At 35.5% G+C, this 13,914-nt stretch overlaps 2 protein-coding genes across 2 annotated transcripts; one reads left to right on the forward strand and one right to left on the reverse strand.

Moving 5' to 3' along the window:
• Positions 1–2,759: 2,759 nt before the first annotated feature.
• Positions 2,760–4,465, reverse strand: LOC143469796 (microfibril-associated glycoprotein 4-like). Its single transcript, XM_076967618.1, has 6 exons — positions 4,065–4,465; positions 3,871–3,974; positions 3,664–3,760; positions 3,373–3,469; positions 3,140–3,286; positions 2,760–2,999 (listed from the first exon to the last, which is right to left on the reverse strand). Exons 1-6 carry the CDS (start codon positions 4,345–4,347, stop codon positions 2,813–2,815), a joined length of 915 nt encoding a protein of 304 aa, XP_076823733.1. The 5' UTR covers positions 4,348–4,465; the 3' UTR covers positions 2,760–2,812.
• Positions 4,466–11,090: 6,625 nt separating this feature from the next.
• On the forward strand, positions 11,091–13,622 carry LOC143468575 (putative palmitoyltransferase ZDHHC24). The gene is made up of 5 exons (XM_076965883.1): positions 11,091–11,845; positions 12,063–12,204; positions 12,277–12,471; positions 12,857–13,009; positions 13,169–13,622. Exons 1-5 carry the CDS (start codon positions 11,581–11,583, stop codon positions 13,362–13,364), a joined length of 951 nt encoding a protein of 316 aa, XP_076821998.1. The 5' UTR covers positions 11,091–11,580; the 3' UTR covers positions 13,365–13,622.
• Positions 13,623–13,914: the final 292 nt, after the last annotated feature.

Below are 13,914 nucleotides of genomic sequence, written 5' to 3' on the forward strand. Positions count from 1 at the left end.
CTTAAACCTAACCTAAATCTTCCTTCTAATCTAAATAGCTTAAATCGACTTTTGCATGCCTTGCTGTTTAAATCGCTACAACGATAATAGTTTGGTACCACAAATGATAAGTTACTTCCATGGAATATTCATTAAAGACATAACTGCTTATCGCATTTGACATGTGAAGTGGCCACATCTCTTTGATTGTAACTAGTCAGTGGCAAGCGATGAGCACCAACTTCGATACAAATCCAAATACCGCTTCGGTAGCCTACACGCTGCCCACTTAGTTAAAATACCAATAACGTGAAATTGGATAAGTTTCCATGGCACACTTGATGGTTTCTCATGGCAGCGGTTGGAAAGTGTCTCTCCAACTAGTTTCCCCTGGTAGCTAGGCTTACCATATTTTTGTGATTGAAAAGCGGGACGCTTCAGAACAACGAGCCCTATCAGACAAATGTGGTTCATATTTTACTAGAAGTATGAGACTATTTTGGAATCCTATCGTTAGGGACAACTCAAGTAGTAAGACAACAAGAAAAACTAAAATAATGGATTTTACTAGGAAACAAAACAATGTTCAAGCATTTGTAAATTTACATAATCGTCCAAGCATACTTTTCTGTAGACAATACTTTCTTCAAAAAGTCTTTATTCGACTTTATTTTCTCATAAAAATCACAGCAGAAAAAGTCAGTTTTAATTTTGCAGGTGATAAGGGCTTTCACATTCAAATGGTTTTTGCAGAAGAAAATGCAAACAAGTACCGGAACCGTACGAAATAAGTTCTTTCAATAACCTAACTGCAAAAAGATCATCTCCTCCTCCTAGCCTACTATTACTGAACACTGAACAAGCCAATGCGCTAACAATCAACTCACCACTGGACCAATTACCCGCTACAATGATGTAACAATTACTTTCACATTTAACACAACGAAACAAGAACACGCATCGAGTATTGCTTTTCAGCAAATTGGCTAAACAAACCAATCACATCATGCTAATATTCGTGTAGTGTAGGGCAATGCTGGCTCAGTAAATGCCAAAGCGGGACTTTTAGTTGACTGACCGGGACGCCGGGACAAAGCCTTTAAAAGCGGGACTGTCCCGGCTAAAACGGGACGTATGGTGAGCCTACTGGTAGCCCACGCGTGATCTCATGCCAGCTTACTGTCTTTTCTGTACTTAATTAGTTTTAGGCCTACTGCTTAGTTATTGCGTCACGCTTTGTACTTGTCATCGCAGTTATCACCCTCGTTCTAGCAGAACACAACTCTTTAGCTTACTGACGGATTACAAGCTTACAGTGTATTATTTTTATAGTTTTGGCTTTTATGTTTTGGTGTTATCGTTTTTGGTGTTTAATTTTCAGTTGCGGTCATGTTCATTATTCTATTTCATTTAGTTTGACAGACTGAGGATGGACAACTGTGGACGAGGTGTATTTCTGATCTTAATCTTAACAAGCTACAAGCTGTTTCCGGTGTGATTTATATTTTAATTTTGTTAGTGCAGTATTGCCGATCCAGTATAATAACTCGTTCTACGCTATACGCATTCCGCTGTGAGGTGTAAATCCAGTTCTTACGTAAAAGTTTATTCTGCAATTATTGCCGAAGCGTATAGCTATAATCTAGACTCTAGAGCAGTGGTTCCCAACCTTTTTTGGTGTCGGGGCCGAATTTCAAACTTCATAGTACGTATGGAGCCGCATGAAAACACTCAAGTAATTATAACGAAAATTTTAAAGCATGAAATCATGTACCAACGAACAGCAACACTAACAAGAAAAATAACACAAATCAAGTTAATGTCCAACTTGGCATTGGCTTTGAGCTTTAACAACTTTGTCAAAGCGAGGCGCAATTGTGGTTTAGGATTCAGGAGGTGGTTTATGATTCACAATAATTAGACAATGGACCATTCACAACAGTATAAAGTAGGCTACAAGGTGTAACTGTAACATGTAAAATGAAACATTTGTAAACAATTTTGACCTAACGCTATAAATTTTGACCAATTTTTGACTTTTTTTGACAAGTCAAGAAATATTCGCCCTAATTATTACAAATAGATTTTTTACTTTTTTGTGGGATTTTCAGGGGTCATTGAGAGCCGCAAGAAAGCTACCTTGGAGCCGCATGCGGCTCTAAAAGCCGCGGTTGGGAACCACTGCTCTAGAGTCTAGACTCTAGAGCGTATATATTATGATTAGGGCGATTTGAAGTCAATAAAGTCAAATTTTTCTGTTTTTATATCGGTTTTTTGTTGTTAGGGCAATTTACGAATTCGCACAGGTTATGCACATTTTGCTGCATAACATTTTCTGAACACTTTTACTTTTCAATATTTCTGAAAAGATGATAAAAACAGGTTGTATACTGCAGATGATTGCACAGGACATAGCATTTTGACTATGAATATCATATATTTATGACGCATTCATGCGTTTCTTACGTTGCACATTTCATCAATCTACGGCTTGCTACAAGGTTGCCGACCAACAACCGCTTCTGTGGAATGAAGTTTTTCCATGCTCAGTTATTATAAGTTATTGGCCAAAGACAGAAACTTCCTACCAGACAATGATACTATACAATACTATATCTGTCAACATCAAAATTTAAGTACTAATTAAAGTGAATTTTCTGTATTTTCTTGTTTTCTCGTTCTTTTTTGTATTTTGTTGAATAAGGTCAACAAAGACAATTTTTTAAGTGTTTTAGGTCAATAAAGAGTCGCCCTAATTATGATGCTTTGAGCCTATAACAAAACAGAGCTCATATTGTATTAACTTTTCAAAATCAAGTAGCATATTTTTAGATTAATCGCATCTCAATTTCATAGTGGTCGCCTTCAGCGCTATACCAGAGGATCCTTTCCAATGATACCAGACAATGTTCCTCCAGGTTCCTTCTGATCTTCCCCATTTTGCGTTGAGTCTTGAATAACCGCAACTAACATACCACCAACCTCCTAGTGGACCAGCATGATCCGAAGCACAGTTAGAACTGAAAATAAAGGGAAAAATGTCGCGTCGTATACAAAAAAATTTACTATATATATATGATGGCTATAATGACACAGTTCAGTTCAAAATTTTTATATAAGCTGTGCTTAAAATTTTTAATAGCATAAATGTAAATGCAACCTCCAGGTATCTTGGTCCCTATCTTTTGTGGTAAAGCGCATTCCGCTATTGTTATGGTTATTATTTGCCAAACTGTTCCCCGCCGTTCCTTGATAATCAGCTACGTGTAATTTGTAACCATCTGTTTTATCTTCGACAGAAAACGAACTACAAAAATAACGAAAACGTAAGCTGACTAATATTGGGTGAATGCAATAACATATAGCCTAAAAGTTAGTTTATATCTTTATCACCTGTAAACAGCATATGCGTGATCATTATCAAAGTCCCAGAGATCTATTCTTAACCTGCATCCTCTTCCAGCGGTCAGGCTATGAATTTTGTCCAAACCTGCATTTGAAACAGCCCATTTGATAATGCTGTGACTTTCCAGGCAAAACAATCCGGTTTACTTCTCCACGTAAAATTTATAAACATGAATTGTTTATATATTAGAAATGAGATACATTTACTGCAATTAAGTCTATTTATTTGTTTTTTTTTCGGACAAACAATGGTTGTTTCACTGCAGTATTTCGTTTTACCTAACCAAAATTCGCCGCTCATATTCCCAAATCCAACCGTGTACTTTTCCCAAGTTAAATCAAAATTCACACTTCCATCGAATCTTCGTTGGAATACCTTAACCGACAAAATTTGTTTTTGCATTGAACTATTTATTTCTATAAAACAACACGTTAACTTTTGTTATCAAAATATGAAAATTTAATCAACAAAATCTTGTTTATCACCGTCCACCCTGCATCACAAAACGCTTCTTCGCCAGAACGTAACGTCTGCTTCCCATTAACAGTTGATGTAAGACACGAAGTGGGGATCAAGCGATTTTCTATCTCTGAAAATGTTAAAATTTGGTAAAATACAACCTTAGATTATAATAACAAAGAATACCTTACCATCTTAAAGAAATAATTTTTCAACCAACCTTGAAGTTTTTCTCTCATTTCTGTTTCAAATGCTCCTAAGGCACAAGATTCGCCCTGCTTGCCTTTATCTCCAACTCCTCCTCGATCTCCTTTTGATCCTTTGCTTCCAGGAGGACCAGCTTTTCCGTTGGCACCGATATCACCTTTTTCCCCTTTCCCTCCTCTGATGTTTGCATCATCATCACAAACAATGACTTGACGAGTGACCTCACGACATTGTTGCGTCTTTGACAATGTTACCATTGCTGCAGTCAGTAGGAGCATAGTCAGCTCAATTTTCATAGTAGCTAGCAGTCGCTCTTCAGTTTGAAAGCGAAAGCAACTTCTTAAATTGTTAAATTTTTCAGTAACTATGTTATTCCTTTCTTCAAGAACAAGTTATATGCGATTATTTAGATTACAGTTTAGTGATCACTGCTTTATAACAACAAGGGTAATAATCCCATCCGCTTATAAAGATAAAAGTAAACTTGATCCCAATTTACCTCGTTTGTTGCTCTAGTAATTAAGATAGCTATAAGCCCAAAGCCCTGCTTTACAACCCGTTTTCGACGCACAATCTTGTAACATTGCGCGCTAAGACAAGGCGATGGTTTTTAGCACAGAGTACTTCATCAAATGAAGTGACGCATTTTTTTCTGGGCGGGAGATGTCAAGTTTTCGATGCAGATGTTGCGTAACAAGCTAATTTATGAAGGAATTAATTTTTTTCTTCAAATCGTCCGTATACAGTACTTGTGCTTTCTAAATCATTCTTAATTGTGCTGTGACGTAACTGTAGCAGAGATCACTCTCTTTCCTTACTTTGATTTCAAGTTTTCAACTGCAGTAAGCCAACAGTAAATTTAATTTTCGTGTCTTTAGATTGAATGACAAAGCAACCATGTTATTTTTAACATGTAGGCCTACGTAAAACAATGTCCACATACTTCATAGAAATATAACCAATTCTTCTTATATTTAAGATGGTATTGTGTCACAACTTCAGTTCATGGCTTGATGGTTATAAATATGGTTACCATTGATCTTGACTCAAAAATAAAGATAATCACGAAACAAGACTGCCTATCTTTGATTATTGTTTCTAAATGACACACTAAAGTAAATCGAAATGCCCAATATGGAGAGCTCTGCCACAAACATAAAACAAAAATAAGGGCGCAAGGGAAAATGAGGACATTTCTAAGAAATACGACAAAAATATTTTCTAAGACACAAACCTTCAAAATAAGGACAAATCTTAGAAATAAGGACGGTATAACCCTGGCAACCCTGGTTATAAGGTTAGAGCTTGCGTTGTTCTGGCTGTTAAATGAGTTTCATATCTATCGAACGTGAAATCTTCTACAGCCAGAGTCTTGATTTTATTAAACCTGCATTGTACTTCACACAACTTTTCCATATAAATATGCAATTTAACGACATCGCATTATATTCTAATTCCACTAAAAACTAGAATAACATCATGAGACAGAAACTTGAATATTATAGACTGTTGAGAGTCCAAATTAGACTGAAAGGGATGTAAAATAAAAAAAACATGCACAGTGTTGGAGAGGAAAGAAAATTATAGTAAACAGAACTTCGAAATACAGGATGCAAAGGTTCCTTTCTATGAGCTTCATGAGTTAACTGTAAACACTGAAAATATGGATCACGACTTTAAGGTAGTTATTGTTGGCTGAAATTGTGGTTAAGTTGTATAAAAAACACAATACAATAAAATACATACATTTCAAATGACATGGAAAATTAAAAATACTGCTCATCTTCATAGACATTTCAGTATACAGACGAAACCACTTAATCGCATTTAAGCCTTAATGGAAAAAGTCAGATTATTGCATTAAGTTTTTGTCTTAGTCACTACAGTCGTCGCCTTGAATTGAATTGAATTGCTTATTTTCTTGTGCGTGCGAGACTTTCCAACGAAAAATACTTGTAAGCCATGTAACTTAGTTCCCTGTGAAATTTATAGCTGATTACTAGGGCCATTTTTATTTTGACCTAAAAAAAAATTTTTTTGACTTTATTTTTATCAAATTTTGACTTTATTTTGACCTAACGAAATTGCTTATTTGTAGAGGCCACAGTTCTTCCTCCAGTTACCCAAACATAACATTTTGTCGATTTCAGACCCAAACGTAATATTTTGTAGAAAAGTTAAGGTGTTTTATGGATTATAAAAAGTGTGTCGTGTTTTTTGGCGATAGATTTAGGTAGCTTGTGTTATTTTGTCCTTGTGAAAAGGGCACTTTGCCTCGATTTTCTCCGCATGGTAAATTCTAATAAACAGCAAATTAAACAGGGAATGCTTGTTGTTGCTCCAATCCAGCTTGATGGCGTTTACTTTTCCTGTGGCTTTCGACAAAATACTTTTTATCGCACTTCACTATAACCTCGCAAAAATTGCACCTTAAATCACCCCCGGGAGTTGCATTAAATTCATCAGAAAAATCTCGACAAATCTGTCTAACTTTTGCTGAAGACGATTTAGCTTGCTTAGGCATTTTTGTATTACAGAATGTCAGTAGGCTATTCCTAAAATCCAAACTGTTGATCTTCGAAAATACCACGTTTATGAAGAGGAAGTGTTTTATAAGAATTACAGTATTTAAATACGTAACAATGAATGGACAATTTGCGGTAAAAGTTACTGCTGATCCAAGTGGGCATTGTGACTTATTTCCTGCTTTTATGGGTTAATATGGTTTAATTGTGTCGCAGTTCCTGATTTACAATGCTTCCACGAGAATTTTTACAAGAATTACTCTCAAGAAACACAAAAACTTTGTAAAAAGCCATATTTTGACAAATTTTGACTTTATTGAAAACTTTGACTTTATTGTAAATTTTGACTTTATTTTGACCTATAAACTTCTTAGAAACAATCCCCTAGGTGCTGAAAACAACTTTATTCTTTGATTCGTGGTCAGACGAGGTCCTTAAAAATTTTTGACTTTATTGACTTTTGCGGGCCCTACTGATTACCTTCATAAGGAAGAACAGAAAAAATAATTGCAAATAATTATGTGACTATTTCAATTTCACCGAAAGTACGTCATGCAGCCTGATGTTAAATATGGGTATGCAAAAAGTTGTTTTTAACTATTTAGGGTTTAATTGAAGTTAAATTTAGATTAGAAGGTAAATTTAGGTGATGTGTAGGTTTCTATGTTATAAAATTAAAGTTATATAGGTTAACAAGAAACTGTAAAAAATACCTTCAAATAACTTATAGCCTACAACGTTTTCCTATAAAGCTGAAAAAGCTTGATCGCAATGCTTAGTAATTTGCCATAACTTTTCGTGACTAGATAATTTAGCAGCGTCGCAAATTTTTAAGTTATAGCTCCAACAATAATAATTCAAAATTACCACTGCATTTTCAGTACAGTTTAAAAATTTGTACTGGTGAAGCCGATCGCTGAAAGCTTCATTAATGACAATTTAAAATCCTTACCAGAAGTGACAAAATTATCACTGAAAAATGTCACTGAGAGAAAGTTGTCTAAAATCATAATCGTTAACCACGATGTACAGACCTATTCAGGATGGCATAACTCTAGAGCAGGGGTTCTTAAACTTTTTGGCACACGCCCCCCTTGACGGTACCTAAAAATTTCGCGCCCCCCCTCATTGCAAAATAAAAAAGCATTAAACAAAACAGCAATTTATTTTTAATTAACTTTCATTAATGAGAAGGATGTAGTTGTTTTTGGGAAACCAAACGTTTAATTCGAGGCTTTGTGGAAGATAATGCACATCTTAGGTCGGCTGCACAGTCAAGTTTGTTCCTAGGTTTTGTCTTTATATTCATGAAGATGACGCTGCAAACGACTTGGTCTCAAAACGTCGTTGCTTAGCTTTTCTAAGCATATCACGCATTGCGGTACGACTTTTTCGTTCACTGTGGTATCTATACAGCCATACGTCAGATAATTTTGGTCATACTTTCTCTTTTTTCCACTCAATACAATTAGTTTAATTACTAAAATATCTGGTTATTAAATCAATACTAAATTTAAGTTTTACTTCATTTTACGGTTTTAATATTGACTGACGTTGGTTTTACCGTATTTAAACCGGGTGCGCGACATTACTATTTTTATTATGTGTGGCCGACACTGCACACAAGTTTTCAATCGTTAATGACTCGAAAATTATACGTCGTAAACTGATCGGATATTTACAGGTTAGTAGCAAAAACATCTGGTTTCCTGTATACATCATTATTGTAAAACTAAAGAAAATGCATTTAGTGTAAATTAAGTATTTCTACAAGTGATACATTTGTAAAAGTTTTTCTTGTTACACCGCCCCCCCGTTGTGAGAAAAACAGGTCGCGCTAAAAGAGAACAGTTAGTCGAGCTAGGATTGCATGAATGAGTAAAGGAAAACAATACGCTTCAACGCGGAGAGACACCAAATATTATGACGTAACAATTGACGTATTTCAGAATCAAATTTCAAAAATACAATTGCCATCGTGACACACTTTAAAATTTTAGTAAAAATGAACCTATAGCGAAAGTCAAGAAAGTATGTTTAGACATAGCTCATATAATAATAGACAGTTTGTCATCTCTCGCGCCCCCCCTTATGAATGTTACACGCCCCCCAGTTTAAGAACCACTGCTCTAGAGTCTAGACCAGTGCTTCTCAAACCGGGCCACTTGGCTCACGAAAGGAGGAATTTTTAGTTCCAGTGAGGAAATTTGCTCCTGGGAGGAATTGGGGAGGAAAAACTGAAGATGAAAAAAACAATAAGTTTTTAATTTTATTTGTAACAGAAAAATCCGCTCGAAGAGGTTGTTCACTGAACAATGTTCAGATGTCTGCACTATTGCGCGAGGACAAGCTTCTGAACTGCAGTGACTGACGTTATAAACGTGTCTGTTTGTTTCATAATGGCTATTGTTTTCTCTTTATTGTTAGTAAGGTACGTATAGAATTAGCTAGTAAGTAAGGTAGATTAGATAGATTAGATTAGGAGGTTTATTAGATTAGTTAGATATTAAATTGTTTAGCTTTCATTGTGTAAATAGCTGCAGCATTCAAAAAGGGGAACAAATAGACTGCTAGCTAGTTTTTTCTAATGGACAGTACCGGTAATTTTTAGCAAAACTCAACAGTAACGAGTAACAATTGCTGTCCTAATGTTTTTTTAATTTTATTCCTGAGATACATCCTCAAAAGACATCATCCAGGGACAATATTCAGGTAGTGTAAAATTTCGGCAATTATTTTTTGTGATTTTTTGGGGGGAGGAATTGACGGTGTTTGGGTTGATAAAGGAGGAATCGGAAAAAAACTTTGAGAACCACTGGTCTAGACTGTCCAATATTAAGCTTACAATTGGCTACAAAGTAATTTGGTAAAGACCTAAGCCATAAGTATGTGAAAGGTCCGCGGGTTGAATAGTCCGGGGTTGAATCGTCCGCGGGTTGAATCGTCTGGAGTTGAATCGTCCGTGGGTTGAATCGAACCGAATACACTGTATTTACTAAGCATATAGCGATCTGTTCCAAACAGCAACCAATATTTTGATTAAGATCTCGCCTCATAAACATACACAAAATATTACCAAATATCCGTAATCATGTTAATTGTTCAGTGGAATAGATTTATTATAGTGGAAATGGATCTACTTTTTCCAGTAAAACGGAAAACTTAAGAGTTTGTCACTTAAATATTGGGGCGAGGGCAGGCTTCCCTTGATACCACACCATTGTTCGGATTGTTTCCTTTTTTATTCCGTGATTTATGTTTGTCCGCATTAGAGGTGTTGGCCTCTCATAGTTAGTTAACTTGGCGGTTCCGTCCGTGATTTTTGAATTGGTAGCATTGTAATAAGGCAAGTAAAACTGCGAAGTTCGGTAGACATGTAGGTTGTAGAAGCAGAAAAATTAAAAAGTACTCGTATAAACAAGAAAATTTACAGTTTTAGTTTTTATGGTTTGCAAGCTAACATATTTCACCGCCGGTTCCTTAGCCCCGAGCCTTCAACTATAAAGTATGCCAGTTTTGGTGTGCACTGAAACCTTAATTACTTGTTTGCTTATTTTAACTTGGCGTTCAAACAATTAACTTTGTTTGTTTTGTTTCTTATAAATCAACGTGAACGTGTAACGTAAAAGCACTGTGAATGCACTTTCATGAACTTTGAGCATGCGTGTACCATCCTTTAGGCCCATTAGATCGTTATTATGGTACGTCGTGTTTCTCCAGTGCAATAAGTTGTCTCCTGCGCCAATTTGATGGCACAGATATGCCATTTTTCTAGACTTGACGGATGTTGCCGTGAGGGAAATGAAGTAATTACGTTGGCCTACCGGTAACTATTTAGAAGAAAAAGTACAATGTCAACCGTTGTAACACAGCAAAGAATATATTCATGAACAAATAATAAAATTAAAAAAATTAACAAATCCCCATGGTCCTTAGACATTAGCTACAAGATAAAACTTGTCAACCATGAGTGTTGGTTGAACATATCATTTCCTGTTTGCTTACCTTGGCTAATTTAACTTATGTTTTTTTTTAATTTGTGGTTGAGTAGCCTTGCTAGTTATCAACAAGATATTACAAAAAAAATATTTGTCAGTTCGATAGCTGAAGGACACGGCCTAAAAGGCTGAAATGAAAAGGTTACTCTGTCTATACTGCCTCTACCGTTGTAATGCCTTTAAGCAAGGTATTAACTATACTTACTCCTGTTCAGTGGACCTGGTTAACAGTCCCAAATTCGAGCAATATTATATAGGAAATCAAAAAACAAATAAGTAATGTGTGACAAGCGGAACTTGCACAAAGGTTAACTTGGTAACTCGGGCTACAGCAATAGGAAACATAGCCAGGAATCAAGTCTTTCAATTGCGAAGACCTTCCTCAGTCTGAGGATAAAGATTATCATACCATACTACGCCACCATTATTATTTTTTTGCATCTTTTAAGCCTTCTGGCCTTTGGTACTTTTTCCTGTTTATTACAGTCATGTAGCGTATACTAATAACAATGAACTGGATTTGTTTTTTTTGTCCCTGTTACACTAATGACAAAATAAAAAGTTGATGAAAATGATGGTGATGGCAATAATGCAATGAGTTGTGCTGTGAAATTGTAGCCCAGGTTAGAACCAGATTGGAATCTACGGCCTTCGTCGAAACTCCACGGTGTCAAACCAAACACAAATTTTACACCAACCGATTTTAGTGTATGTAAAATTTCAACATACATATGTGAATAAACATATTTATATTTTTTATCGCCGGATTTTTGAAATTGGCTACCTAAGCTATTTTGATGTAATAGTGACTTAATCAAGAACTCAAGAAAAAATGTATGTATATAAGGAAACATAAAAGGCACGAGTTCACAAATATTGAAGGCATTGTTAATGGCAACTGAAATTTAAGCAAGCATGTTAACGTAACTTGATCATGATTTTTTGAAATTGAAGTCAATGTGACAAATTTCACAAAACACCTTGATTCAATTCCAAAGGAAACTAAATGATATATTTTGTTTCTGAAAAAATTAGGCATCTTGGTCCAGTAGTGCTTGGTTTTTTCTGTTTCTTAAATCCAGCAGTTTCTGCACACTCAACAATGGAGGAGTACAGAAAACACCCGTTTAAGAGAATACCTGATAGATGGGTATTTGGCACTGTAGTTAGTCTTATGATTGGCACATACTTGTTCGAATTCTTTGTAATCTTGCCAAAAATCTACGGCTATGACTTTACATCGTGGAAAAAGATAGCACATATTGCTGCAGGTTTGTATTTAAATTTGTGATTGCTTTTTGAAAATTTTCAGTTTTGTTTGTTGGTGGAATAAGCCTATACATATACCTAGAAATATTATGCCTTGCATGTTGGTTAAGTTAATAATCCTACTAATGTCTGGAAGCTTCAGTGTGTTAGGTATGCTTGTGATATTCTGTCAATGACTTTGTATAGCCCTAAATATTGTCAAATAAAAATTTTGTCAAGGTACGTGGATATTGGTTAATGCATTGGCGAGCTTTTGGAAGTTTGTAAATGTTGATCCTGGTGCAGGCAGTCACGTTCTGCCAAGTATTTTATTAGAAGGTTGGAGATATTGCTGGAAATGCGAAGGAAACTTTCCACCGAGGTGTGACTCCAACCTCCAATCATTTTTAGTTGCATATTTATTAGCTGCCAAATAAAAATGATTATATTGCAGATCATACCACTGTTTTCAATGTGACACTTGCATTTTGGTTCGAGATCACCATTGTGTAGTTGGAATTAACTGTGTTGGATACAAGACAAGGCGATATTTCATGCAGATGAATTTCTACATGTGGTTTGCCTTGTTTTATGCCAACATTCTCAACGCAGATTTTGTGTGGGAATTGTATCACAATTTTTCTACCCAGTAAGTCTATGAAGAATTTTCAGTTCGGATTATTAGGCATAGTTCTTCCAACTGCTTTACTGCAGGTTTCACTTGTAACCATACTTTTTTACTAAATTTGGTTGTATTCACTATTTGTCTGGCCTCATCTCAGCTAGGATAAAAGTAAAATAGTTTTGAAACAAGCTGTGGATAAAACAGGCCAGATAAATTTGGTATCTTATCAACTGTCTTAACTGGCATTAACCTGGTTATAGCTGCTAGGTTTATGTTTAGAATTAAAGATACACATTACATGTTGCTCATGTTAGGAATGAAGTTCATGTTACAGATAACTTTTGCTGACATCTCATAACATTGTACTGTTAGTAGGTGTTTTTATTTATGCTAACTCATTTTCTTTTAGGTCTCTTTTGACAATGTTCATGCCAATATTAGCTTGGATATTTGGGATTGCTGTTGGTGAAACATTCTTCATGGCTGTTTTTACATCGTTTTGTGTCATTTCGTTTATGTATTCAACTGCAGTCTTTTTTTTTCACTTAAAAAATACTGTGAAGTATGATAATTACACATAAATGACAAAAATATATTAAGATTCTATTTATTTGATATGTTTTACATATTCTACATCAAAGCAAAAAGTAAACCAGTAATATCCAAGTATATTTATTTTGAAAGTTTCAATGTCATTTTATTTACTCCTGCTGCTTTGCAGGGGCAGAACCACAAATGAAGTGATGAAGAAAACTGGTTTCATGTATAATACAGGTTTGGTCGATAACTTGAAAAATGCTTTTGGTAAAAACTGGAAGATAGCATGGTTGAGCCCATTTATACCGAGCCCATTACCAGGAGACGGTGTGTCATTTAAAGTAAAGGAGATGGTTCAGCAAAGTGGGAAAAGCCTGTAAATTTTGATAACAGATATGAAAGCTTCAGGCTAATCTTTTGTTTTCTTAAATGCAGCTTGTCTCACAGTGAATAAATTTTTATATATGCATTTAATAATTCACTGTTTTGTGATTAGTTTTTTAACAAATGCTATTGGCAGAAACAGATATTACTAATGTAGCTGAGTAAGAGAGTTTTATTTATATTGCTTCTATTTCTGTCTGCACATTTTGAACGTGTGATGATGATTAACTTCGTAATAAAATGACTAAGTTTCATCATATCAGTGCTTCTCTATCTAGCATTGGGACTTTTTCATTCCTGGGTTGTGTAGATTTGTTTTTCCTGTTTAACTGGGTGGTTGTCTGGTGATGTTGACTATAAGATTCAGCGAGATTAGTTGTCGTCTTCCGTCTCTCCATGCGCGACCTCCGAAACACTCTCGTTTTGCGTGCGCCGGCCGTCAGAAGTCAACGGAGCCAAGATCCCAAACGACGAATCCTTTTTGTAAAGATGGTAATTTTGTGGCTCGTTACTGCGATGTAGATTGGTACCAGAAATGTGAAGATA

Source organism: Clavelina lepadiformis, chromosome 8, assembly GCF_947623445.1.
Source record: "Clavelina lepadiformis chromosome 8, kaClaLepa1.1, whole genome shotgun sequence".
In the NCBI taxonomy this organism is placed as follows: Eukaryota; Metazoa; Chordata; class Ascidiacea; order Aplousobranchia; family Clavelinidae; genus Clavelina; species Clavelina lepadiformis.

Coding starts and splice junctions, on each gene's coding strand:
- LOC143469796 (XM_076967618.1), bottom strand. CDS start 4,347: ATGAAAATTGAGCTGACTATGCTCCTACTGACTGCAGCAATGGTAACA. Junction 3,975..4,064: donor AATGAGAGAAAAACTTCAAG/GTTGGTTGAAAA, acceptor TAACATTTTCAG/AGATAGAAAATCGCTTGATC. Junction 3,761..3,870: donor TTTGTGATGCAGGGTGGACG/GTGATAAACAAG, acceptor TTGTCGGTTAAG/GTATTCCAACGAAGATTCGA.
- LOC143468575 (XM_076965883.1), top strand. CDS start 11,581: ATGATATATTTTGTTTCTGAAAAAATTAGGCATCTTGGTCCAGTAGTG. Junction 11,846..12,062: donor GATAGCACATATTGCTGCAG/GTTTGTATTTAA, acceptor AATTTTGTCAAG/GTACGTGGATATTGGTTAAT. Junction 12,472..12,856: donor TATCACAATTTTTCTACCCA/GTAAGTCTATGA, acceptor ATTTTCTTTTAG/GTCTCTTTTGACAATGTTCA.